Source organism: Crotalus tigris, unplaced genomic scaffold (assembly GCF_016545835.1).
Source record: "Crotalus tigris isolate CLP2741 ecotype Arizona unplaced genomic scaffold, ASM1654583v1 scf7180000017666.27876245, whole genome shotgun sequence".
Classification (NCBI taxonomy): Eukaryota; Metazoa; Chordata; class Lepidosauria; order Squamata; family Viperidae; genus Crotalus; species Crotalus tigris.
This window is the reverse complement of record NW_024096551.1, coordinates 3681255-3706618: the sequence shown is the minus strand read 5'-3', so window position 1 is coordinate 3706618 and position 25364 is coordinate 3681255. Positions and strand designations below refer to the sequence as shown.

The 25364-nt window shown below is 35.2% G+C and overlaps 1 protein-coding gene across 1 annotated transcript in view; it reads left to right on the top strand.

Annotated features, from left to right (window-relative positions):
• The window catches only part of LOC120304932 (collagen alpha-6(VI) chain-like), a 64247-nt gene extending 39127 nt beyond the window's left edge, over positions 1–25120 (top strand). Inside the window, exons 18-37 of the mRNA XM_039336063.1 lie at positions 1971–2033; positions 2695–2760; positions 3482–3535; positions 5348–5383; positions 8258–8320; positions 9043–9105; positions 9839–9901; positions 11634–11696; positions 12540–12590; positions 13564–13599; positions 14437–14499; positions 14981–15043; positions 16892–16927; positions 17030–17066; positions 18627–18638; positions 18869–19362; positions 21251–21347; positions 21951–22625; positions 23563–23659; positions 24104–25120. Coding sequence (XP_039191997.1) covers positions 1971–2033; positions 2695–2760; positions 3482–3535; positions 5348–5383; positions 8258–8320; positions 9043–9105; positions 9839–9901; positions 11634–11696; positions 12540–12590; positions 13564–13599; positions 14437–14499; positions 14981–15043; positions 16892–16927; positions 17030–17066; positions 18627–18638; positions 18869–19362; positions 21251–21347; positions 21951–22625; positions 23563–23659; positions 24104–24107 — 2136 coding nt within the window. The 3' untranslated portion in view covers positions 24108–25120. The remainder of the gene's footprint in view (positions 1–1970; positions 2034–2694; positions 2761–3481; positions 3536–5347; positions 5384–8257; positions 8321–9042; positions 9106–9838; positions 9902–11633; positions 11697–12539; positions 12591–13563; positions 13600–14436; positions 14500–14980; positions 15044–16891; positions 16928–17029; positions 17067–18626; positions 18639–18868; positions 19363–21250; positions 21348–21950; positions 22626–23562; positions 23660–24103) is intronic.
• The last annotated feature ends 244 nt before the right edge of the window (positions 25121–25364 follow it).

The following is a 25364-nucleotide window of genomic DNA, read 5'->3' as shown; positions in this document are numbered from 1 at the left end:
ATTGCGTCTGCATATTTGGAAGAGATTGTTTCTTTCTTCCCTTTTAGCTTTGGCTGTGCTGCAATGGGAGTCTATTCGTCTAAATAGCGTTCTTATGCAGCTAACTTTGTGGGTCATAGGATGGTTACTAGCATAATGCAGAATTCTATCTGTATGCGTAGGTTTTCGGTATACCCTCGTGCTCAGGGTCCCATCTGGCTGGCGGTGGACCATTACGTCCAAGAACGCCAGTCTCCCCTGGGTCTCCTCCTCCTCCGTAAACTGAATGTCAGGGTATACCGAATTGAGTATGCCCACAAAGTTAGCTTTATGCTCCCTTTTGATGACCATGAATGTGTCGTCAACGTAGCGGGCCCAGAATTTAGGTTGGTATTGGGCCATCGCTATGCGCTCTAGTCGTTGCAATCATTCCCGACCCCCCGAAACCCAAAAGAGTGATGATCCAGCAGCATCAGGAAAGAAGGAGGATGGGACCGGCTTGCCCTGTGATGACAGCCCACCAACGGAAACAACAGAGCGCCAATGGGAACGCCCGAGAGGATATAGAGATCGAGAGCAGTGTGAATGGGGGGGAAATGCAAATAAGGGTAGAATGTGATAGAAACTGTAAAAAAGATCACTGTGTTGATGGAGGGAGGGATATAAAGGAACCAGGCATACATATTCAAAAAAGGAGGGCACACAAGAGCTTGTGTGAGGAGGAAGGAGATATTTAAGGGATTCAGTCTGACGTGGAGTCCAAGAACATTAATAATGGGGTGAAAGAGCAAGTAGATGTCAGATGGAATGGCAACGACAGAAACGGAGTTTATGCAGCCAAAGAGAGGGAAATGGAAAGCAAGGGATGGGGAGAAAGGCTGAGAGTGCGCCCCCATAGAATGGGGATGACAATTGGGGAGCAAGTAAAGATCAGAAGAAGGAGGAAGGTAGGAGACATGGAGGTGTGAAGAGGGAACAACTTAGAGATATGAATGACCAAAAAAGGGGAGGAAAGGACCTCCCTAATTCAAGACAATGGGAGGTAGAGGGAAATAATGACACACCCACAAGCAGTAAAAGCAAGAAAAGAGGAGTCATCAGTATGGAAGCCGTAATTAAAAAGCAGTTAAATCAATTAGGACCTACGACAAGATCTAGGAGCCGTGTGCAAATGATGGCTCACCTATAAAGGCACTCTCCCACAGACCAGCATTAACCCTGACGATGTCAGAAGCATCTGACGAAAGCTTGGTGATCGGTGATGGTATTAAACTTTTATAGTTTATTATATTCCTGGTGTTCACGCTTTATTGGTAATTGACTATGGATTCACCCAGGAATCATATTTTTATTTACACTATTCTTACTAATATATATATATATATATATATATATATATATATATATATATATATATATATACACACACACACACATACACACACACACACACACATACACATACATACATACACACACACACATAACTATAATAAAGGTAAAAAAGGATATATGCAGTGTTATCTTCATTTTATATATCAAAAGGGTTTTGCGGCTCCCAGTGTTTTGTTTTCGGTGGGAAACAAGTGGCTCTTTGAGTGTTTTGGGTTGCCTACCCCTGGTATAAAGTATATAATAACTGAGGTCCAACCTAGAATTAATGTCACTGCCAACATATTGTCACTGTCACTCCAACATATTGTTCTATGTCTATCCATACTATAATGATCTCAGTTTCTCTTTGTAATGGAGGAAGGTATAAACATTGATAGCTAATAGTGAGCCAGTACCCACACTGAGAATTAGGGCCATGGCAATTTGCTTTAAAGGAGGGATGGATGTAGATGCTCCTCTCAGAAACAGAAATGAGGATGCCCAACCACCTTCATCTATCCTGGCCTTCTGCCAGAAATTGCTTCCATTTTGTATGAATTAAGACTCAGTTACATCTTATTGCTCAAAACATCTCTCATAGGTATTGTTTTTTAAAGGGCAGCCCAGGAATCAAGGGAATCCATGGCGAATATGGCGAAAATGGTTTCCAAGGAGATCAGGTAAAGGTTTGTTTTTTTTTTTAAAAAAGGAAATGAATGCCGTGAGTTGTTTTATGGTTAAAGGTATTGGGGAAGGATGAGTGCTTTTGTGTATCATAATGTTTCTTTTTAAAAGCTATTGATAAGAGACAATTGAGGACATTCACTTTATTTTTGGTCTTACTTATTCGGTCTGGTTATGCTTCTTTGTATATTATAGATATATTAAGAGATTAGAATTGTGTTAGAATTAACAGAGAATCTCCTTAGGTCTACAATGTTAGGTCTACAATGTTAATGTGCATGTGTTCCTCTTTGTAAAAGAGAATATGCCAATAATATTATACATTTATATTGCAATTTTAAAATATTGTATATTTGTCCCTAGGGAGACAACTACTGTGAATATCTGTCCCAAATGTATATTATATAAGCCCTTCCTCTGTCTCTACCATGTAAGGGGTACCAGTCTTATTCTTCTTATTCTTTATATGATCCATTTGGTTTATAGTGCAGTTTTAAGATACTGATTCAACTGTGCTGGTACAGCCTTCAAAAGGGCTAACAAAAGTATATCAGTCTAATCTTTTACTAAAGATGTTAATGTACTGTTCAGTTTACACTTCAGAAACATGCCTAATGACAAAATAACATAAACATTTTTTTCTCACAATATATCCAGGGTATTCCTGGAATAAATAATAACACAGCAGGATCAAAAGGTTTTAAAGGAAGATATGGAAGACAGGTAATCGGTTATTTTTTATAAAATATATCTTGATCAGTGGAATGTTAGTTGAAAGTTGCTTCCATAAAATTATAGTATGTTGTTTGATATTAGGGAAGACTAGTATAGATTTGGTAACCACTTGCCCTTTGAACCACTTGTTCAAAGCAAACAGATTTCTGTTGGTGTCTTGGTTTTAAATTATTTAAGTAGAGAAGCATACATATTATATAAAATAATACAACTATCTATCCACCAAGGGCAGGAGGGACAAAAAGTGGCAGTGATGATCATGACCTGGGCAACTGAAGTTCTACCACATTTTTATGCACACGTGTGACACACACAAATATTGCATGGGACTTTGAATGTGTAGCAGCAGCCATTATCTTCACTCCCATCTCTCTTTCTATCTATACCTATCTGTCTATCTAGCTATATCAACTATGTCTGTCTGTCTGTCTGTCTGTCTGTCTGTCTATCTATCTATCTATCTATCTATCTATCTATCTATCTATCTATCCATCCATCCATCCATAATCCACCTGTTGCATTTCTCAAAGCATTTTTGTACTGCAGATGATGTATAAATTTCCCATAATGCTGAAAATAGGATATTTAGTCCACAAATGGAGGTTGCATAATTGCAGAAGGTTAATAGAGTGTTTATAGGTTAAGGAATGGAATTTAGGAAAAAAGTAATTTCCTTAATTCAAAATCAAATACAATGTTTTGTTTATAGGGTGAAAAGGGACCATCAGGCCCCATAGGAGATCCAGGATCCAAAGGAACCAAGGTAAGAACCAAAGGAAGAAGATTCTGTACCAATTGTCCTTATGAATGATCCTCATGATAGCATATTGAAGGCCATTTCCAAATTTGTTCATAGTACCAGACAAAATGAACCTGCCAACTCAAATATTTCTCTTCCCTAAATACAACTCAGTTGTGTGAAAATTATACTCATGTGAAGTAGCAACTAATTCCTTTTAATGGAAATAGGAAGTATAAAATTATGGAAGTATGAACTTGGGAATTCAGGGTGCTGCCTGCCATACTTAGGGCTCTTCCCCACATGCCAGCATTAAAAGCGGCAAATCAAAGTCCCAGAACAGTCCTGTTATTGTACCTCAAAAATGAGGCTAGAAAAATTGTTGCATGTACGTGAGACTGGGGGCTTTTATTAGACAGAGAAGCAAGACGGGATTCCACCTGTTATTGCTTTTATCACCTATTCAACAAATCCTTCACCATGGCTATCCCTCCATATTTGCTGGAGATTACCATATTGTGGTTGTTGAGGCTGACAATGCTACTGTCCAGCTAATCTGAATACAAGGTCAGAGATCACCATAGTGTAAGCCAGTAGGAATATTGAGCTTCTGGGGCAAAGCCTGCCAAGATTTTCAAATAAGTATAGTTGTATGAAGAGTTCAGTATTAAGACTCACGTAGTACTAAATTATAATGTGACCAGTTTGGGTTTTGTTTAATATGTTTTATAGGGTTGGGAAGTGTGGTGCACTCAGTAAGTATGGTAAAACAAACCATGGCTAAATATAATGCATTAACCCAGAGAAACTCACCATCTCCAGATTGTTCTTTAGCTCAGTCATACTTCTAGCATTCATAGTTAATTTATTAAATTAGGAATGAAGAATCTGAAGCTCTTCAGATGTAGCCATACTGTCAGTAATGCTGCAATATGGCCAATGATGAATAATGATGTCAGTTGTAGTTGAATAGCTTATAGAGTGGCATGGGTACTTTATCCTTGCCTTAAATGATTTGAATTCTTATACCTTACTTAAAGAAATATTATTTAAAGATCATCTTTATCATTTGAACCAACTTATCTCTGTCTCTGATATTTGGATAGGTAAATCAGTGGGGAATCACAATCAGCTGAGCTAATTCTACTTTATTATAAAGCTAGATTGACAGGACTTCCTTTCTGTGACCTGCCTTTATAACCCAAGATACTGTGTGTTTCTCTTCTGAACCTCTTGCCCCATCCACTATCTAGTGCAGGCTCTATATCAGTGGTTCTTAACCTTTTTAATGCTGTGACCCCCAACCGGTCGTAAATCAGGGACTAGTCAACTGGTGCAGCACTGTTTGCAGAATGGGACTTTTGGCAGGCTCAGCAGGGCAGAGACAGCCTGGACAATTCCTATTGGCTTTTGAAAGCCAATAGAATTAGACTCTATTCAAGAGAGTCTATTCTATTGGCTTTCAAAAGCCAATAGAATAAAAGGGAGTAGCACAGCTAAGGAAAAGGGGGGAAAAATGGCAGACTGTGTTATTTGGCGACCCCCGTGAAATGGTTGTTCGACCCCAAATGGGGTCCCGACCCACAGGTTGAGAACCACTGCTCTATATGGTCTCTTATTTGTCTGCTCCCTTCGTAGGTGTCTTTACCCAATCTCTTAAGATTTTTGTTTTCCACATGCTGTTGCACCATTCAGTGTAGTATCTTGAAACAGATTGAAAGGGAAGTCTCCTGAATGCCATCCTGTGCAAGCTTATTTGGAAGTAAATAACTGTAACAAAGTATAGTTGTATAAACATTGAACAGTTTCTAACTTTGTTTAATTTTCTTATATCAGGGATACCAAGGTAAAAGAGGTCCCCACGGTCCCCAGGTATGTATACCTTTAAAAATGTTTAAGTGAAAACTAATACACTATTTTTTCTTTCATTGCAATATGCTAGCCTCTCTTGCAAAACAAAGGTACTGAATGGTATTGATATTAGTACTGAATAGTAATAAAGAACAAGGAAGAACATAAAGACTCTTGGGCTGTGCATGGGGAGCCCAAAGGAGCATGCAGTCATGGAGTTGGTTGGTGCCACGAGAAGCCACTCTTTGTCTTTGTCAATTAATTTTAAAAGGGCTAAAATTGCCTTCTTGAAAATATTCTTGCCTCCTTGAAAATGTTTATAATTTTTAATGTTTTCATTCTAAAATTTTAATTTTAGCTGTTTAATTTGTAAATACTGTTTCATATTTTGATGCTGTATTGTACACTGCCCAGAATCCCTCTTTGAAGGAGATGTACAGTGCAGAAATGTGAAATACAAATAGATAGATAGATAGGCAGAAAGAAAAAAAGAAAGAAAGAAGGAAAGAAAGAAAGAAAGAAAGAAAGAAAGAAAGAAAGAAAGAAAGAAAGAAAGAGAAAAACACGGCAAAACAAAATATTACATAGCAGGAAAAACAAACAAGACTTGACAGGGAGCCACTTGGTTAGTTGCTGCAAGAAGATCACACAGACTGACTGCAAGCAATGCCATGATAAAGTAGCAACAATGGTGCATTGGAATATCTCCAAGAAATTCCATTGGTCTGAAAGCAAGAACTGGTGGTACCATAAAATAAAATAATTTTATATTATACTGTGGCAAAAGAAAGTACCAATAGTAACCAGTGTCTTGGATGCAAACTCAAAACAACTGGAGGACCACCTGAATTCCATCAGCATTGACAAAATTATCATCAGTCTAATTGCAGAAGACAGCTTTATTTTAAGCAGCTTACATTCTGCAATGGTATCTTTAACACCATCAAACATTGCCTATCTCAGGTCCTGGGAAGGACTTAGTAGGTGTATAGAAATAATAAATGCAATCTAAACATCTGGTTGATTGTGTGACTAACCATAATGATAAATCAGGAGGATTACCATAATTCAGGGAAAACGAACAAAGCTATATACTGTATATATTCTTAAATCTATTTTAATATAAGTATAAAACTATAATGATTTCAAGGACATATTGTTCATCTTGACTCGTTCTGTGCAGTTTTCATGGCAAAAAGTGACACTTTTCTCAGTCTAACCAACCTTGATGGCCTCTCATCAAGTCCTTAATCCAGGCCAGAAATCCTCTGTTTGTCTGTCTGTCTGTCTGTCCATCCGTCCGTCCATCTGTCCGACTGACTAGCTATCTATTTATCAATCACACCATCAGGCATATATTGTAGAGATCAGTATAAGTATGTATGTATGTACGTATGTATGTATGTATCAGGTCCCCAAAACCTCTGGGCTTCCCTTGCGTATATATTCTACTTTTGGGCCTGCCATTCTGCTGGGGGGAGGGGGAGCTTGGGATAACTTTCACTTTCTACTTTCCCTCTCCTGCCTCTATCCTTGAGAAATGAACACGTCTCCCTTATCAGGGAGATGGTTACAGAGAAACGAAAGCTGGAGAAGACCTTGAGATGCATTATCTGCACATCATACCACCTGTGGATTGGCTGAATTTCAAATGGACATTATGACTTTGGTGGGAGGAAGAATATTGCTTTCTTAACTATACCGTTTGCGCGGGATTTTCCCCAGATCTCGCCTTGACTTCTCTACTGTCATTTATCCCTAATAAAAGTATCCTTTTGAGACAGTGTCTGTTTCAAGAGTTCACTTTCTTGGGTGGTTAGTTAAAGTCCTTACAGTATGTATATATGTAAAGATAAAGGCAAAGATAAAGGCTTCCCCTGTCCAGTCATATCTGACTCTAGTGGGCAGTGTTCATATCCATTTCTTGGCTGAGGGAGCCAGTGTTGCCCGAAGACATTTAATGTGGCCAGCATTGTCAGAAAACTGAATATGTGGCCAACATGACTATACACTGAGATGCATGGAACACTGTTACCTTCTCAACGAAGTGGTATCCATTTATTTAAATTTGCATGCTTTTAAACCTCTGGTGAGCAGGAACTGGGACAGATAACTGGAGTCTACCCTGTTTTGTGGCACTCCAGTAGTCTCAAATCTCATTTGGCAACTGAGCCAGCACACAGCCAATATATCAATATATCTATCAGCTGGATAAAATACAGAAAAGGCTGACTTAATTATAGGGCTCAGGCTGGAGGACTTTCTGTATAAAGAAATATATAATGACAGCTTATTTTAAAAGGTGTAAGTTAAAGAAAACTCTTGAGTTAACTGAATTATTTCTTGTGAAAAAAAATGGGGTAGAGTGTCATAACAGTAGACATAAAAATTTAAAATATACCTGTGTAACAGGAAATTCAGGATAGACAAAAATATGTATTTGCATATCATGTAACTGTTTTTCTGGATTTAGTGATAACAATACGGAGCGACGGGGATGAATCCAATGCTGTATGGTTTTAAATTCTACTTACCTACCTACCCACCCTCATATTTATCAATTGATCTATCTACTCTTCAAAAAATGTAAAGATACAGAAAATTTTTTTGTGCAATTCCAAGCACTAGGATGTGGATGGCTCCTAAAGCTAATGCTCTACACACAGTTGTGTAAAGTGCAAAGATTTGTGAATTCAGTTCCCAGTAGAGGTTTTGAACCCCAGAGACTACCCGTATTTGAGGACTCCAATAAGGACAAAGCTGGCAAAGTATGGCCTCCTGGTGGTCCAAGTAGCAAAATAGTTGAACATGCTATATTATTTTGTTTAGCTTGACTATGAATTAGGCTTTCTTTTAATGGATTTAATTCTTAAGCAATCATTTCTGTTCTTACAGGGAAGAAAAGGAGCGCAGGGCCCAGGGGGTTTTCCTGGAGATCAAGGATTTAAGGGCCCACAGGTAAATTTTTGAAGTGCTTACTTTTTTATTTGTAAACAAAAATTCAAAGTGCAAAAGTCAAGTACAACTGTCTGAAAAAGGACTTGCTCTACCTCCATGACTTGTTACTTTTTCCAAAGTAAAGAAAGCTTTGGAAGATGCTGGATTTCTTCAAGATTTCTAACATTTACTCCTCTTTAAATGCACTGAACATGTCTTCTAAGGAAAAATACAACTTCTTGACTGACTAATGAGGTTAAATCTTCTTGACTAAATCATGTAATTTTCATAGCAATTTGTCAACTAGTTCTTTGATTATTCTTTTTCATGTTCTCAGTTCAGTCTATAGCCCTGGGATTTTATGGTAGTCTTATATCCATTTATTAATTAGATCTAACTGCTTAGCTTTTCTAAGATAAGGCAGAGTTTTAAAATATTCTGTTTGAAAGGAGCAGTTGATAACACAGTCGTAAGATGGAGTATGTTTCAGATAAAGAAATGTACACAGGAAGAAACAAAATATCCCCAATTAATTGAGTCAACATTTCTTGATAATGATTTCATTGACTTATTTCCAGTCATTGTTTTATCAACAATTGTCAAAATGATAACAGTAACGGAATTCCAAGAAACTCATGTTTAGTTTCTGAATTGTTTAATGAATAAGTAGAAATAAAACTTATGTCTGCATCCCTTGTGTGTACTGTTTGAACTTAATACTGTTTTTTTTTTAATGTTTCTAGGGTGAAAAAGGAATTCAGGGAATGAAAGGAATGAAAGGAAATCCAGGAAGGGAAGGATTCCCAGTATGTCTCAGTACAATAGATTTTTTTAGATTGTTTCACGGTGGAGTGGGTTGTCCCCTCACATGTTTTTTTGTTTCTCCCTGCTTCAGGTAATGCTGTGCCAAAATCCACTATTTAATTTTTCAAAAGTTCTATCCCTGTAGAATTTTTTGGTTTTTTACTCTGTTTTTTGGAGCTTGTGAATCTTTTGAACTTATTTATGTGTTAGAAATAATAGTTATGGCATTATGTATTTCTCTTATGTATCTCCCATAACTCTGAAGACTTGTTACCTGTCCATCCTTCACAATCTGAAAAAGCCTTCTGAAAGGAGTTTTCTGATGAGGTCTTCTCTTAGGACTGAAGGCTGCAGATCTCTGGAGACGTTCTTGCACTATGCACGATAGAACATTCTCCTCTCCCCATACATAGTTGTATGGGGAGCACTTGTCTCAATCCAGAATAATTTCAGTGAAATTATTATTCCCTTGGAAAGAAATTTTCAAAGCAAAACCTTTCTTGAAGTAGAATGGGAAGTGGAAAGAAAAAAAGGGAGACTTATTTTGCAGAACAGAATATCCCCCATTTGACATTTGGACCTTGCTCCAGCATGGAAGAATAGTTTTATTAAATTCCATTGAATGATTTTAAGCTTGCAATTCTTATAATGGCAGCAGATTTTGGAAGAATTTTATATGAAGCACTGACGTATTTAATCAACTCCAGATGGATTTATTGCCTTGTTTCATTTTAGAGTATTCCAGGAAGAACAGGTCCAGTAGGCATTCTTGGGAAATTGGGACCCAGAGGGAATAAGGTATATAATCTTACTTGTCCTTAGAAACAATAGAGTATCTCTATATTCCTTCTCAGTGTACTTTTTGACATGTTCATATTTATTTTGAAATTGTCCTCTGTCTGAAAAGCAGGCTATCAACAGAAGGTTGTTTCCAATTATAACATCATTGCCTTCCAATTGGTTGGAAACATGTAGAAATTGTTCTCAAACTGTGCAGTTTAATGTTACAGAAGGGAAATGTTATAATATATAGGAATGGAAAAATAATATTAAATACAGTTTTCTTGGCCAATAATATGGATTTTGTTTGCTATTGCCTTCTTCTAAGAATCAAGTTTTAGCTTCCCAGTTCTGGAATTTTTAGGTTGTCCTCCATCCAAGTACAGCTCATGGCTGACCTTGTTTAGCATCTAAGATTTGCCAAGGTTGGTTAGGTGGTAAGACTATTAAATTTCTTTGTATTAATCATAGTATCAACAGCAGAGACAGTAGAGATCTGAGTTTCTGGGTTCTATAATCTCCTATGATTTGAAATGGACATCTAACATTAGAACCATCATTAAAAAGGCGCAACAAAAATGTTGTTCTTGCATCAATTCAGAAAGCTTAGACTGCCCAAGGAGCAGCTGATACAGTTCTGCAGAGGGATTATTGAGACTGTTATTTGTACTTCTACAACTGGTTTGACACAGCAAAAAAAAAAAAAAAAAACAACAGGACAGGTACAGACTTTAACGGATAGTTAGGACTACAGAAAAACAATTGCTACTAGCCTTCCTTCCATTGAGGACCTATATACTACACGAGTTAGAAAGAGAGCTGAAAAAATATTTACAGACCCCTTACATCCTTGATATAAACTGTTTCATCTCCTCCGCTCAGGATGCTGCAATAGGGCATTGCATACCAAAACAACTAAACACAAAGACAGTTTTTTCCTTCGTGCCATCACTCTGCTGAACACCTCATTATCACTGTCTTATGTCTGAAGATATTTACTCATGTAATGTGGCTGTATTATTATTATCCTTCTCATCTTTTCTACTACCTTCTCCTATTGATATCTTATATATTACTTTGTTGCTTGTATGTACATTGAGAGCTTAAGCAATGGAGACAAATTCCTTGTGTGTCCAATAATGTATTCTATTCTGTTCTGTTCTATTTTATTCCGTCCTGTCCTGTGCCGTTCCATCCCATCCCATCCCATCCCATCCCATTCTTAATTGAAGCCTGCTTCTTGAATGTCATCCAAAAGCAAAACTTCTTCACCCAAAATATATGGATGATAGGAACCAGTGGAATATTGCCAAAACATATATATTTATTCTCTCCCTCTATCATCATTCAGCAATGTTAAAACAGTCCACCCAAAATTTAATTTAATCTTTATATACTATTCAATATGCTTGTAAGAAATCTGAATCCACAAAATAGAAAATTGAATTGCTATAAAGGGGGGGAGGGGGTTTGCCATTCTTGCATGGCATAAATAATTAAAAATCTACCATATCTGACTAAGTGCTCTCTTGCTTGACCAGTTGTGGAGGGGAAAATCCCATCTTTTTACAAGCAGGAGGAAGATTGTTTTACAGATCTTATTTCTTACGTTACTCATGTGATCTTCTGGGTATCTTTGGCGTTTAGTGTAAAGCTAAAATTGAATGTGCTGCTACAATTCTTCCATAATATAGTATGACATGAAATTAGATTCAACTTTACGCTGCACCAGTTTTATTTCCTTTTATAGGGAGAGTTTGGTGATTCCGGAATGAAGGGGGAGAGAGGATTACCTGGATTACGAGGACTAAGGGTTTGTATTAATTTATTTACATCTAATGTTCATCCCTGCTACTATTTTATACTCTTGCTGATTTGCTGTTTTCATAATTCTCAGTAAAAAGCTAGACTGGGTTGAACAAGCATTAGATCTGGAAAATTCTTCAATAATTTCTCAGGGATGGAATTTCCCCTCTAATGGTGATAAAAACAATACTCATAAAAATGACCCATGAAGTACTATTATTCTTTCTCTCTCTCTCCCTCTCTCTCTCTCTCTCTGTGTGTGTGTATGTGTGGGTGAAAAGTCAAGATGGCATTTAGCAATAGATACTTATTTGTATATGCAGTTGTGGGACACCTTATTCAATTTTTTTACTATCTCTCCAGGGATGATCCTGGTTCTAGGTGGAGAATTTCTCTCATATTTTCTTTACATGCAATGTAAGACTCCCAGAGTTCCATTGCAGAGTGAGATGAATTACACATAAATTTAATAAGTAAATAAAAATAAATAAATGTAATTGAGGACTGGAAAATTCAAGAATCTGCAGTTGTTAGATAATGACTATGAAAACTGTGATATTCGTACTACAGATTGCCTTTTGTTAACAAAATAAGTACAATAATACCACTCATCATTCATCTAAATTTCAACGCTTTTCTCTTCTTTAAAAGAAATTCAAAGATTAACCACTAGTAGAAAAAATATGCAGAAGAATTTCTTTTCTCACTCATGTTGGGGAACCTTTCCCAATCTTGTTATAACCAAATGCAATGGGAAAACTTGATAAAATAGTCATATCCACCTTTTATTAATGTATAGTTATGGTGAGCACAAAAATCCTAAATAATACAAGTTATGCTTTTATTTTAGGGGGATATTGGTGCAATTGGATATGGTAAGCTGGGAAATAAAGGAATAAAGGTAAGTAAGTAAGGACTCTTAAATGAAAACCAGTCATAACTGGATTGGATAGAAATAAAACATGTTTTATTTTAGAGATAAGAACAAAATATAATATATTTTTATGGACCAAGTGTGATACTTTATTATCTTTTCACTTTGGAAAACTGGGCAAGAAATTGTGTAGCAGTTTTGGTATGTTTGCATGCTGAATTATCAAGCATTCCAATGTAGTGAAAATGTTTGGATGACTACAAACCAAATTTAGGGTTTTTGGATATGTTGAGGGCCAAAGCAAATAATGCAATCTGGGCACAACTAGATTCATTTATACAGATACGATAAGATGTTTAGATTTGTTTTGAGTAGAGAAAATATTGCAGTTTTCAAACAATGTTAAACTTATTTTGGGATTCAAAATCCATTTTGGGATGGTTTTTTGTCTCAGATCATTGAGACAGTAATTATATCAGGATTTGTGACAATTTTTAAACCAAGAAATGATGGAGCCACATATGGTTTCAATTGTTTAGGTTAAAAAATAATATAATGTTAAAATAAATTGAAAAATAATTAGAATTAGATTGTAGAAAACATTAAAAGGGGAGAAAGAAATAAATTATTATTTATTTAGTTATTTTAAGGAAAAATACCACAACCAACTATAGAATGCTAGAAGACCATAACATATTCTGCAGATCTGTCTCAGAATTAGCAGGAGTTTGTGAAAGGGAAAATTGGCTCTTTTTCTTTGTCTTTTTTTCTTCTTCTTACAATGCAATAAATCATGTTTCATGTTGAATAAAACCTTGAATAGACAACAGGTTTGCTGGCACAATAGAGAAAAAGTATATACATTCAAGTGAAGGGATTGAGTTCGGAGAACAGAAATATCTGATAAGCATTTTTCCATTGAGATGCTTGGGGTTTTTTTTTATCTTTGTTGCATCCTTTATTCAACAGTAAATTTTGTTCTCCCATTTGTGTGTTATAGGGGCAAAAAGGATTTCCTGGAGACGTAGGACAGGAGGTAATGGGCATTCCAAAAATGAAAATAAAAAAAGACTGTTCTGGTTATATTGTGTAACTGCATAGAATACAGATAAAATTGGACAATGAAGAGTCTATTTTTGGTCGAAAAAATAAGTTATTTAGCCCTGCAGACAAAATCTTTTTGGGAAGTATAAAGAGGTCTTAACAAAGTAATTCAGTGATTCAGTGTGGGTATCATCTTATTCAGATCTATGACCAGTACTATCAGTTCATCAAGCACTGAATGTAGCTTCTCTTCCTGGTCCCATCTAGCCCTGATCTTCATTTTAATGCACATTTATTTATTTACAGAGTTTACATGGCTACCTATCTTATACATTAATTCTACATGTTTCATAATAATCCATTAAAACACAACTAAAAAGAAAAGTACCTTTTATACCAGGCGCCACACCAAACAGCCCCCAGATGAACTGGATGAATCTTCGCATAACAGGGGGCATTTTTCATGATATTGGAGCAAATCAGCATGAGGTTTGAAGGGGAAAATCCTGGTAGTATAGTTGTAGCATGATAGCAGTTTGATTCTAGTAGTAGCATAGATTTTGTGCTAGGTTTGGATTTAATGTTTCAATAAATATTTGGTACTTTAAAAATTCTTGCAACTTTTGTCTATTTAGAGATATATTTCACTCAGCTTGATAGGTTTCCAGATAAATGAAAATATAAGGTTGCTTTGTTAAGGTATTTTTTATAAATCTGGTAACAATCAGAAGCGTCTAATAATAATTTCATTTTCAAAATTATATCTATCTATCTATCTATCTATCTATCTATCTATCTATCTATCTATCTATCTATCTATCTAATTTAGGGTGATGTTGGCAATATTGGAATTCCAGGAGAAATTGGATTGAGAGGGATCCAAGGGCAAAAGGCAAGTAATTATTATTATTAATGTTTTTCACAGTCTAAATTATTTAAGAGTGATTCACAGTCAAGAAGATATTATGACTAATAATAAATCCAACTATATCTATAAATGCTATTTTCAAAGGAAGGTCTGTTGCAGTATGACATATAAAACTGTTAAACATGCAGGCAAAAAAAAATATTTTAGGGCTTCCGTGCACTTTGTAGAACTTTTATAAAAACTACTTTTTAAGATTCACCTTGAGTGCAAAAATGGCTTACAGAATGGAGAGAATTCAGTAAATATTAGATACAAATCCAAATTTCTTTGGATTCATTAAATGATAGCCATAAAGAATCAGAATTATTTGTCAGTGTTATATGGTAACTTTAACTTATCACTTCAGATCAATTACTGGATTTCATTAGCATCACTCACTTGAAATTTCCAAAATGGATGGCTGAATTTTTTTTTATGGTAGTTTCTCCAATGTCATTGTTTTCAGGGTCCTGCAGGTGCCATCGGCCAAAAAGGAACTTTAGGAAAGCATGGTCCTCCAGGTCAGCGGGTATGCAAATTTATACCATTTTCTGTAATTAACTTTATTTGCAGGGCAATTTGTATTGCAGAAAGATGCAATAGTAGCTTGTAAAGTAAGTTTTTTATGTCAGTGCAGCAAGTGCACATATTCTTTTCTGATTGGGCTCAAGTAGATGGACTATTTCTTAGGTGTAGGATGGATAATATCCTGGTGGTATGTATCACTGGAGCTATTTGGTTTGGGTCGCTGAAATCCTCAAGTCATGCTGTAATCTACAGTTTTCTGCTGAAACCAATGAAGCAATTACCCCAGTGTTTTAAGTGAAGAATAGACAAGAATAGTTCTTTACACCTTTGAACAGGTTTTTAAATTTTAATACATTAAAACAAATTCTAGCCTCCCTGCAAAATAAAAATGAGACAAAATAAAATCTCCTAGGACAGCCCATAATTTCATATGATCATTGTTATTATTATTATTATTTCTAATAATCTGCACATTGAAAGATAACTTGCTGCTGTCTTTAAAATTAATTTTGCTTCTGTAGTCTTGGGTTGGTTTAAATCACAAACATTTATTTGATGATTACCCTTATATTGTACTATACAACATAATGAGGGAGTGGTGAACTTAATGAAAGATTTTTATCCTTGCATGTATGATTTTTTTTATTATGCTTTGAATCTGTGAAGTGATATCTGTTATAAAAGAAAAAAATGATTCAGCTGGTTGGCTTAAAGAGCTTGGGGTATATTAAAGAGATAGATATATTGATTTATTTAAAATTATTTAACGTTTAACAGAGCACTGACTATTGAATTCAATTGGAAATTCACCCTTCCCTCAAGATCAGAAAATTAAACTCATGAATATTAACCATGAGTTAAAAATTACATTAAAAGTTTCACTCACAAGAACTATTACAAATGACTCTTACATTGATTGCAATTGTAAATTCATGGTTGTTTTAGTTCCTACTAAGTACATTTGGCTGGTGCTTCTGAATGTATGCACTATATTTTTGGATCTTGCTGTTATTAATCTCAGATGTTCATACAGTGAATGTGAATGTTAGAATAGATGGGGGCATATTTGTTATGTCCTAGTTTATATAACAGCTTGGCTTTGAAGTATGTTGTGTTTATAGTTCCTAAATGGGTCATTTCATAATTCTAACTTTTAGAAAAAGTAACAAATAGCCAGGCTGAATGAGAACATTTTGCTATAGTTATCTCCAGGGCTTCTGTCCGTCTTGGGTTGGTTTAAGTCACAAACATTTATTTGATGATTACCTTTATATTGTAGACCTATACAACATAATGGGAGAGTGGTGAACTTAATGAAAGATTTTTATCCTTGCATGTATGATTTTTTTTATTATGCTTTGAATCTGTGAAGTGATGTTTTGGATCTTGCTGTTATTAATCTCAGATGTTCATACAGTGAATGTGAATGTTAGAATAGCTGGGGGCATATTTCTTATGTCCTAGTTTATATAACAGCTTGGCTTTGAAGTATGTTGTGTTTATAGTTCCTAAATGGCTCATTTCATAATTCCAACTTATAGAAAAAGTAACAAATAGCCAGGCTGAATGAGAACATTTTGCTATAGTTATCTCCAGGGCTTTTTTTCTCATAGAACGCCCAGAACGGAGTTCCGGCACCTTTTTTGGATGAAACCTTGTAGGATAGGCAAGGTGGGTTGTATGATGTGTGTGAGTTCTGGCACTTTTTTTTTTTTTTTTTTAGAAAAAAAGCACTGTTTATCTCTGATTATTATACCCCTATCACCTTCGTTATCTATGATTCTTATGCATGAAAAGACAGTTCTTAATATTTTATTCAAATATATTATTTCTCCCTCTCTCCTTTCAGGGTAACAAAGGATTTAAAGGCATGGCTTCTTTTTCAGTAAGCATTTACTATATCAAAGTTATATATTAAAAAGTATTTATAGAAACATTTTATTCAGATCACTGATAGTCTTTAATTTCTCCTTTTTTCATTTTACAGCCATGTGAGCTCATAGCTTATATTCGGAAACACAGTTGTAAGTATCAATTTGTAACATAATAATTGTCTTGTGCAGACATTCAAATAGTTGGAGTGCTTTCTATTCAGTTAGGTTTCATATGAGTGAGCAGCCTCAAATTGAAAGAAGCCAGAGTTTCTCAATGCTGCAGATATTAACATTCAAAAGGGCTATTAAGATAGTGTAACTTCAGAAGTTTATGGTGCTGTGGATTATTATATTATGATGCTAGAAGGAGCAAAGACAAAATCCAAACACACACAAAAAACAACCCATCCATGCTTTTTTTCTGCTACTGTTGTTTCTACACAATTTCTTTTCTGTATGGTTAAATGTTCCCACACAAACAGACTATATCTGCCAATTTCTTGGAAAAGCTAAATCTTTGATAGTTTACTATGACAATTCTGCCAAATTTACAGATAAAACTGCTTCCTATCTGCTCTTAAAGTTGCTACCAAATTATAATTGGAAAAGAAAAAGAAAATTAATAAATGCATGTAAAATAATCCTATTAAATTTATTTAATGTAAATAGATGTAAATATAATCAGATTTAAAATTAGATTAATCAGACTTAGATACTTGTCATCCATTTCTTTGTTCTGCCCATGTCTATTTTTGGGGAATTTGGCTTTTGGAATTCTACTCTGACCATGTTTGTCCTGGAGATGCCATATTGCTTTCCTTTGTGACTTTTGTCATTGTTATTACAGGAACTCAGCTGGATACCAATCTGGTCCAGGCTACTTTGAAGGTTCTCATAACTGTAATATTATTTATGGCCTAGCCTATTCTTACAAAATTAATCCAGAGAAAGAGGGACTAGGTCCAGTGTCACCCAGCTGGTTTTGTGCCTAAGGCAGAATTTGGACTCTTGGTCTCTCAGTTTCTAGCTTGGCACCTTAACCTCTACACCAAATTGGCTCTCTTGATGTTCGTTCATTCTGAACCTCTATAAACTATATTGTTTTTTTTCTCTAGTGAATAATACTTGTTGGCACAACATTTCAGTAGATAAATATTATAGATATTTTAAAATATTCAGATTTTTCTTTAAAATCATATCATCTTTTTTATTCATCCATTTCCTTCAATTCTGGCTTATCTTTCATTCTATTTTTTTTTAAAGTTGTCCTGTATTGTTTGTTTAGTAAATCTCAAATCTCAAATCTCAATCCCCGCACCCATAATGGAAAAATTGCTGCACAACCTAAAAATAAGCACATTAGGAACAACAAAGGAAAAATAAAGCCAAATACATTGAATAACATAGAAATAACTTGAACAGTGCCCATGGCTAGCAACATGCATAATAAAACAAAAAACAAATAGAATAGAATCATTTTTTAATAAGACAGCATTAGGAAAGGGAAAACTATAGTCATTATCAGATTCATTCAAATCAAACAAATTTTTGCTTTATATAAATAACCTGTGCATTTAAAAACAGTCCTCAAACCATTGATATCCAAGTGTAAAGTAAGAGAGAGAAAAATATATTTAATAATTTATGTAGTAGAAATATCTGTCTTCTTGCTAAACAATAATATCACATTATTTTCTCTCTTTTCTTTAGCTTGCTACCAAGGTAAGCTTCGTTCTTCATTTAAATACATTCAAATATTGACTTATCATGTGACATTGCATTGTGAACAGTTTGCAAGAGAAATACCATCTAGCATTGCTTGTGGTCACATAGGTGGCATGCTGCAAAGAAAATAGGATAGGGAGATGAAAAGAATTAGTTATCTTTTGAAACTCCCCCTCCCTTTTTTTAAAAATGTCTGGTTCAATGAACCATCTGTGCTATTGTCGTAGGAACTGCAGAATGTCCAGCATATGCTACGGAACTACTATTTGCTTTGGATATATCCCAGGATACCACACTCCAGATGTTTGAACAGATGAAAAAGATTGTCACAGAAATTGTGAACCAAATGAACATCAGAGAGAGCAATTGTCCTGTGGGAGCCAGAGTGGCTGTTGTGTCTTACAGCTCCAACACCAACTACTTGATCCGCTTTTCAGATTTCCAAAGCAAGAACAAGTTGTTGCAGGAGCTCAACAGACTTTCTTTCCAGAGAGCAACCAACAGACGGGACATTGGTGGATCCATGAGGTTTGTGGCCAGGCATCTCTTCAAGCGAACTCTCCAAGGTGCTAATGTGAGGAAAGTTGCTGTCTTCTTCAGCAATGGAGAGTCCGACCATCCAAGTTCTGTCAACACAGCACTCCTTGAATACAGTGCATTAGAGATTGTCCCAGTCATTTTAACTTTTAATAACATACCTGAGACCAATCGTGCTTTTCTGGTGAGATTAAAATTATAATCTTTCACTTCTTTTATATCCGGTAATAAGTGTGTTTTGCCTAACTTGACAGCTATAACTTTGCTCGTGTGGATGTTTTCTAACAAGTTAAATTAATAAGGAAATAAGGTATGAGAAGATAAAATTCCTTTGTTCTATTAATTTTAGTCTTGAATCATAAGGAGAGCACAGATTATCCATGATCAAAAATGTGTGATGCATTACATTTGTGGGCTAGTCTCAAAATAACAAGTTACAAAGTATATAATATTAAATTAGAGTAATAATAATAGCATTAGACTTATATATACCGCTTCATAGTGCTTTACAGCTCTCTCTAAGTGTTTTACAAAGTCAGCAAATTGTCCCCAACAATCTAGGTCAGGGGTGTCAAACTCAATTTCATTGAGGGCCGCATCAGCATTGCGGTTGCCCTTGGGGGGCTGGTTGGGTGTGGCCAGAGTGGGTGCAGCCTACTGGGTGGGCGTGGCCAGTTCTACATCATTCGCGTCAAGGGTGCCTGTCGGAGCCTGGGCAGGAGTAGGACAGATCTGAGGGTCTCTGGCAGAAGGGGGTGCGAAGGCATGGTCCACCAGGGCAAGAGCCAAGATGGCCACCACAAAATTGTATATTGGCTCCCGGCTGGCCTGGGTGAGGGCCAAGGCAGCGGGGGCTGTTCCCTCACTGTTTCCAGGATGGCTTCGTGGGCCACATGAAACCACTTCGTGGGCCGCATCCGGCCCCCAGGCCTTGTGTTTAATATGTCTGATCTAGGTTCTCATTTTACCGAGTCAACCTTGATTGTTATTGTTTCTTTATCTCATGTTACAGCTATCCAATAGCAGCTCTCCAATCACTACGAACACTCAGACCATTTCTTGCTTGCTAAACAATTTCTCTGTTCTCCAAATGATTAAAAATTTCTTGTCTATATTTTTTTTCTATGCTCATTATTCATTTTGATCCTTTCCAGTGCATAGCTTTCAAGCATTCTTCCAGGCTGTTTATCCTCTTGTTAAAAAAAAAAAACATTACACCAATCTATTGGATATGTGTCTCTGGACTTTAATTGAGGCATAGGTATCCAGAAAGACTTCATACTATCTGAGTGGATTCTTCAGTTAGTACCATGTTAATGTTTTTGCCTATATGCCACTACAAAATCAACTTTATAACCAGCACACAGAGGGGTAGGAACAGAAATCAGTCTAATTTAGTACTAATTAGTATAACACCAGAGAACCCATTTGGTCCTCTGGCACTAAGTTAAGGCACTAGGCTAGAAACCAGAACTAATCCCAGGCATGGAAAACAGATGGGTTTAGGTCAATATCACTCAGCCCAACCCATTTCACAGAGTTATATGTAAAATAGGAGGAGGAAGGTGTATTAGACAGGTTTTCTGCCTTGAGTTATTAAAAATAATACAAGTGGGAAACAAACAAACAAACACCTGCAAACATAGATTAACATAGCAGTTTGTTTTGTTTGCATGACATCACTTGTAGTGGGAGCAGGTCCACATTTCTCTGGTGGAATAAGGACAGCCCAATTCCACCCACAAAATAGCAAAACTTCAGTTTCTCCTTTTTAACCATGTGATCCTCTGACAGACTGCGGTATGTTTTTTTTGATGCAATTCTCATATCAAAACAATTTTCATACTGAAGTGTATATTTACCTAAACCTTTTTTGTAATTGCTGAAAATATATGCATGTATTCTCAGGTACACTGGTGGAGAATGGAAGTAAACCTTTAAATCTTATGTTTTACTTTAACAGGAGAAGAGAGTACCATGTAAATTATGTGGAGTTCCTGATGCAAAATGATTTAATCTTAATAAATAAATAATGCATTATATAGCAAACTTAATTTTTTTAAAATTTTTAGATGGATGATTCTGGACAATTTCAAGTCATCACCATTCCCACTGAGGGAGATTACTCACCATTTTTGAAAAGATTCCAACTGTGCACACTTTGCTATGGTATGAAGAATGCTAATATTACACATATATTTGAAATAGATGGTGATCATTTTTGTATTGAAGCAGAAGCCTGAAAGAGTTTAGCATCTCTGGGTTTCTGATGAATTGTTACTTGAATATATGTCCAGATTGTTTTATTTTTTTAATACTAATTAAATGCACTTAAATGAGGGGTAGTTTTTATACCAAATTATATACAGTATTCTGTTTCTTTTCAAGGCAGTATATATGGGAGACTCAACAACTGAGCTCCATAGGAGTGGTTCAGCCAGGTCTCCACAGTTCCAGTCAAATATCATAATAAGTAATCACATTGATTCTCCATGTAGTTCTTCTGCCAGGAGAACTGGAGAAAATTCCTTTTGTCAACTTTCATTTGAATAGAAAATAGAAAAAAAAGCTCACATGAACTCTTCAGTTAGTTTCTTTGTCAAAATACCATGGTATAAAAATGGAACAAGCACAATCCTGGAAATATGTGCAAATAATTTGGTTGAGAACAATTCTGTTGAAACTACTGTTCCTAAGTGTGCAGTAAAACTAGTCCCTGGAGCATTATCTTGTTCTTTGTAAAGAGAAACCTAACTTTCTGTTTTTTTCCAGATAAATGCAAACCAGATGCTGCCTGTGAACTTAACAGAAGAACCAGACCACCATGGGAATATGTGGATGTTGCTTTCATTCTGGATAGCTCAAGCAGGTTAGGTCCTGACGAGTTCGAGAAACTGAAGGAATTTCTAATCAGAGCTCTGAACCATTTTGATATTTCCTCTCAGCCTGCAACTTCTTCTGTTGGGGACAGAATAGCTTTGGTGAGCCATGGTGTACCAGCATTCAGACCACAAACCCAAGTGATACCTGTAAAGAAAGAATTTGATTTAGTGACTTTCAATACAACACAGCTCATGAAAAAATATATCCAGGAATACGTTCAACAAATGGATGGTCAAAGTGCTGTTGGCCATGCTATACAGTGGACAATTAACCACATTTTCTCACATACCCCATACCCAAGGGAACACAAGGTTATCATTATTATATCTGTGGGTGGAACAAGTCAATGGGATAAAGCAGTGTTAAAGAAAGTGTCTCTGAGAGCCAAGTGTCAAGGCTACGCCTTGCTGATAGTTTCTGTGGGACGGGTCTATGACAGCACAGAGCTTCAAGAGCTAGCAAGTTACCCCCTGGAGCAGCACTTAATTCAGCTTGGCAGAATTCACAAGCCTGAACTAAACTACGCCATTATGTTCCTGAAACCTTTTCTACATTTTCTTCAGAGTAAGTGTTTGTAATGTGTGTATTTTTTGTTTTTAATCTGTGCAAGGCCTTCCCCATCGCAAATGTTTTTCTTCTTCGTTATTGTTTTAATGTGCAATAGCACTCAAATTAATTGCATTAATCTTTTTTAAATCATCTTCTTTATATTTTCATTCTACACAGAGAATAATGTGGGTTTATTTTTTTTTAAAAAAAGTATAAACTGTACATTAAGCCAAACTTTCCAAAATTGGCATTTTGAAAATCATCACATATAGCAAAGACAATTTGGAGGGAGGCATAGGACCAACGGGTCATGGATTGTCCTCCCCTGGAATACAGAACGCTTCTGTTCATGAATAGTTGCTGTGTATAATTTTTAAAAAGTTGGAATGGGAATTCTATCAAATTCTCCCACCTATGGGAGAAAAAGAGGAAATATCATCTCAGACTGATATTATTAATACCAAATATTATTTTTTAGTATTAGAGGGAATTGATACATCTTAATTAATAAATGGAGTTAACTTTTATCTTTCTACTTCTCATTTATTGACTCAAACAGAATTTTCAAGGAAGGCCAAAATTATTTCTAAAATAACAAAATTGGAATTTTAAACAATTATTGCACCTTAAATATAAAAAAGCTGACCCAGTTCATGTATAAATGTTTTCTGTGTTTGTAAATTTAATGCTGAAAAGAATATTGCAAAATATTCAGTATGAAAGCATTTTTATACTATTTATAATGTTCTAAATGTTTACGTTTACTTATCTTTACTTATGTTGTTTTTTGGGGGGGTCAAAATAGATGGATTCAACAGCTGTCCATCATTTGAATTTGTAACAAAAAGTCACAAAGTCAGCACTAAAAAAATCAAGACATGCTTTTAAGCATCACAATAACAAGTATGTTCTAAATGTTTACTTTTGTGCTTTTGGGTGGGGGTCAAAATAGATGGATTCAACAGCTATCCACCATCTGAACTTAAAACAAAATGTCACAAGATCAGCACTAAAAAATCTAGACATGTTTTGAAGCGTCACAATCACAAGTAAGTCAAGCTACTTATTCATTATTCATTATAAATTAATTGCCCTTATTGTTTATATGTTCAACTATTCATTTTAGATTTGAACTATTTTCTGCTCAATTCACCTACTTATATTCATAAAAATAATTTAATTGAAAACTTCTTAAAAGCATTCTGATTATCGCTTTGAAATCAAGGGAACAAAAAAGAAGATATAAGATATATACAAACACAGTGATTTGAAAATGAATAAAATGCAAATTTATTTAAAAGAGCTAAGCATTATACAATTACGAACTCATATATTCTACTGAATCTGCTTTAAGTATGATTAAGGATACTTCAGTCATTAATCTATTATTGTCATGGCTAGTTTGGACTTTGTTCTTTAGTATGTGGAAGGATTTGTAGAATTATTTTTATTAGTCTTCTGAACACACTCAAAAGTGCTTTAATATTTTTCAGATGATTGATAGAAGATATGAACCTGTACATCCGCAGATGCAATGAAACACAACTTTTTATTCTGTAAATTGGTAGAAGGAAAAATTAATGTTTATACTAGTGTCAACTTGTCTTTTTCAATGATGTATAGAATTTTAGGAACAGCAGAAAAAAACAAGATGTAATATATAAAATCTGTGGAATGATTGTGATTCCTGTCACTTTTTGAAAGAAAATCTTTCTTTTTCAAGATTAATATAGCCATGTCTTCTGTATGTTGCTCTTATCTTCATTGTTCAGAGGTATAGTTGAATAGGTTGATTCATATGCTATTTTAGCCTTTCTTTTGAATATGTAGATGGAAAATGATTGAGGAATGTGTGCATTACAACTGGTATAATAATATTACATCTGACAAAATACTCATATTAAAATGGTTTACTGTAACAAGTAAACAAGTGAATTTTTAGACCTTATTCAAAAATAGATTTGGGGATTCACTCACTAGAATCAAGCAATGATTGCCAGACTTTTCAGTCACACTTAATGTAGGACAAGTTAGTTACCACTTTTTGATTACAGTTGGAAGTAATTTTCATTAATGGGCTTCAAATCAGCATTGTTAATCCAGGAACTTTTTGAAGAAATAGTCATTCTTTAAGAAAAAAATTGGATGCTCAATGACCTTTTTATTACAAGAAGATATTCAGTGGCTTTTCTGGTGTAATAGTAAATTTAGATAATATTTGCATTCTATACTTGAAATGTTATGCTGAGCAATACTCATACTAGTATATTAAATTTTCTAATTCAATAATGATATGTTTGGCACTTTGAAAACCTCTGGACTTTACTATGCACTTTGAGTACATATTATACATTCTAGCAATACACTCAAGAAAATGTTACATTTTTATATTCTTTACTTCTTTTCCCTATTCAAATTTTGTCTTATCTTTTTCAACCTGTTTTCAGCAACACAACTGACTTATTTTATTCTGTTTCCTCTACTGTGTTTCTGAATGTGCAGTTTGGAGATAAATGTATTCTCCTTCTCTATTTTGATAATAAAGAGCTCTCAATTAGATATTAGTTTCTATATTAACTCTCTTTGTTATTTTTTAATTTCTTGTCCTGGTTCTTTAAAGAGTCATTAGTGTATGTTTTACCTGTTGAGAGGTTACTTTTAATTCCAGACTGGTGTCAAGTTGAAATGTAGCTACATGTCCTCACAAATATCAAGATATGCATATAGACAACCTTACAAATGTTTATATAGCAT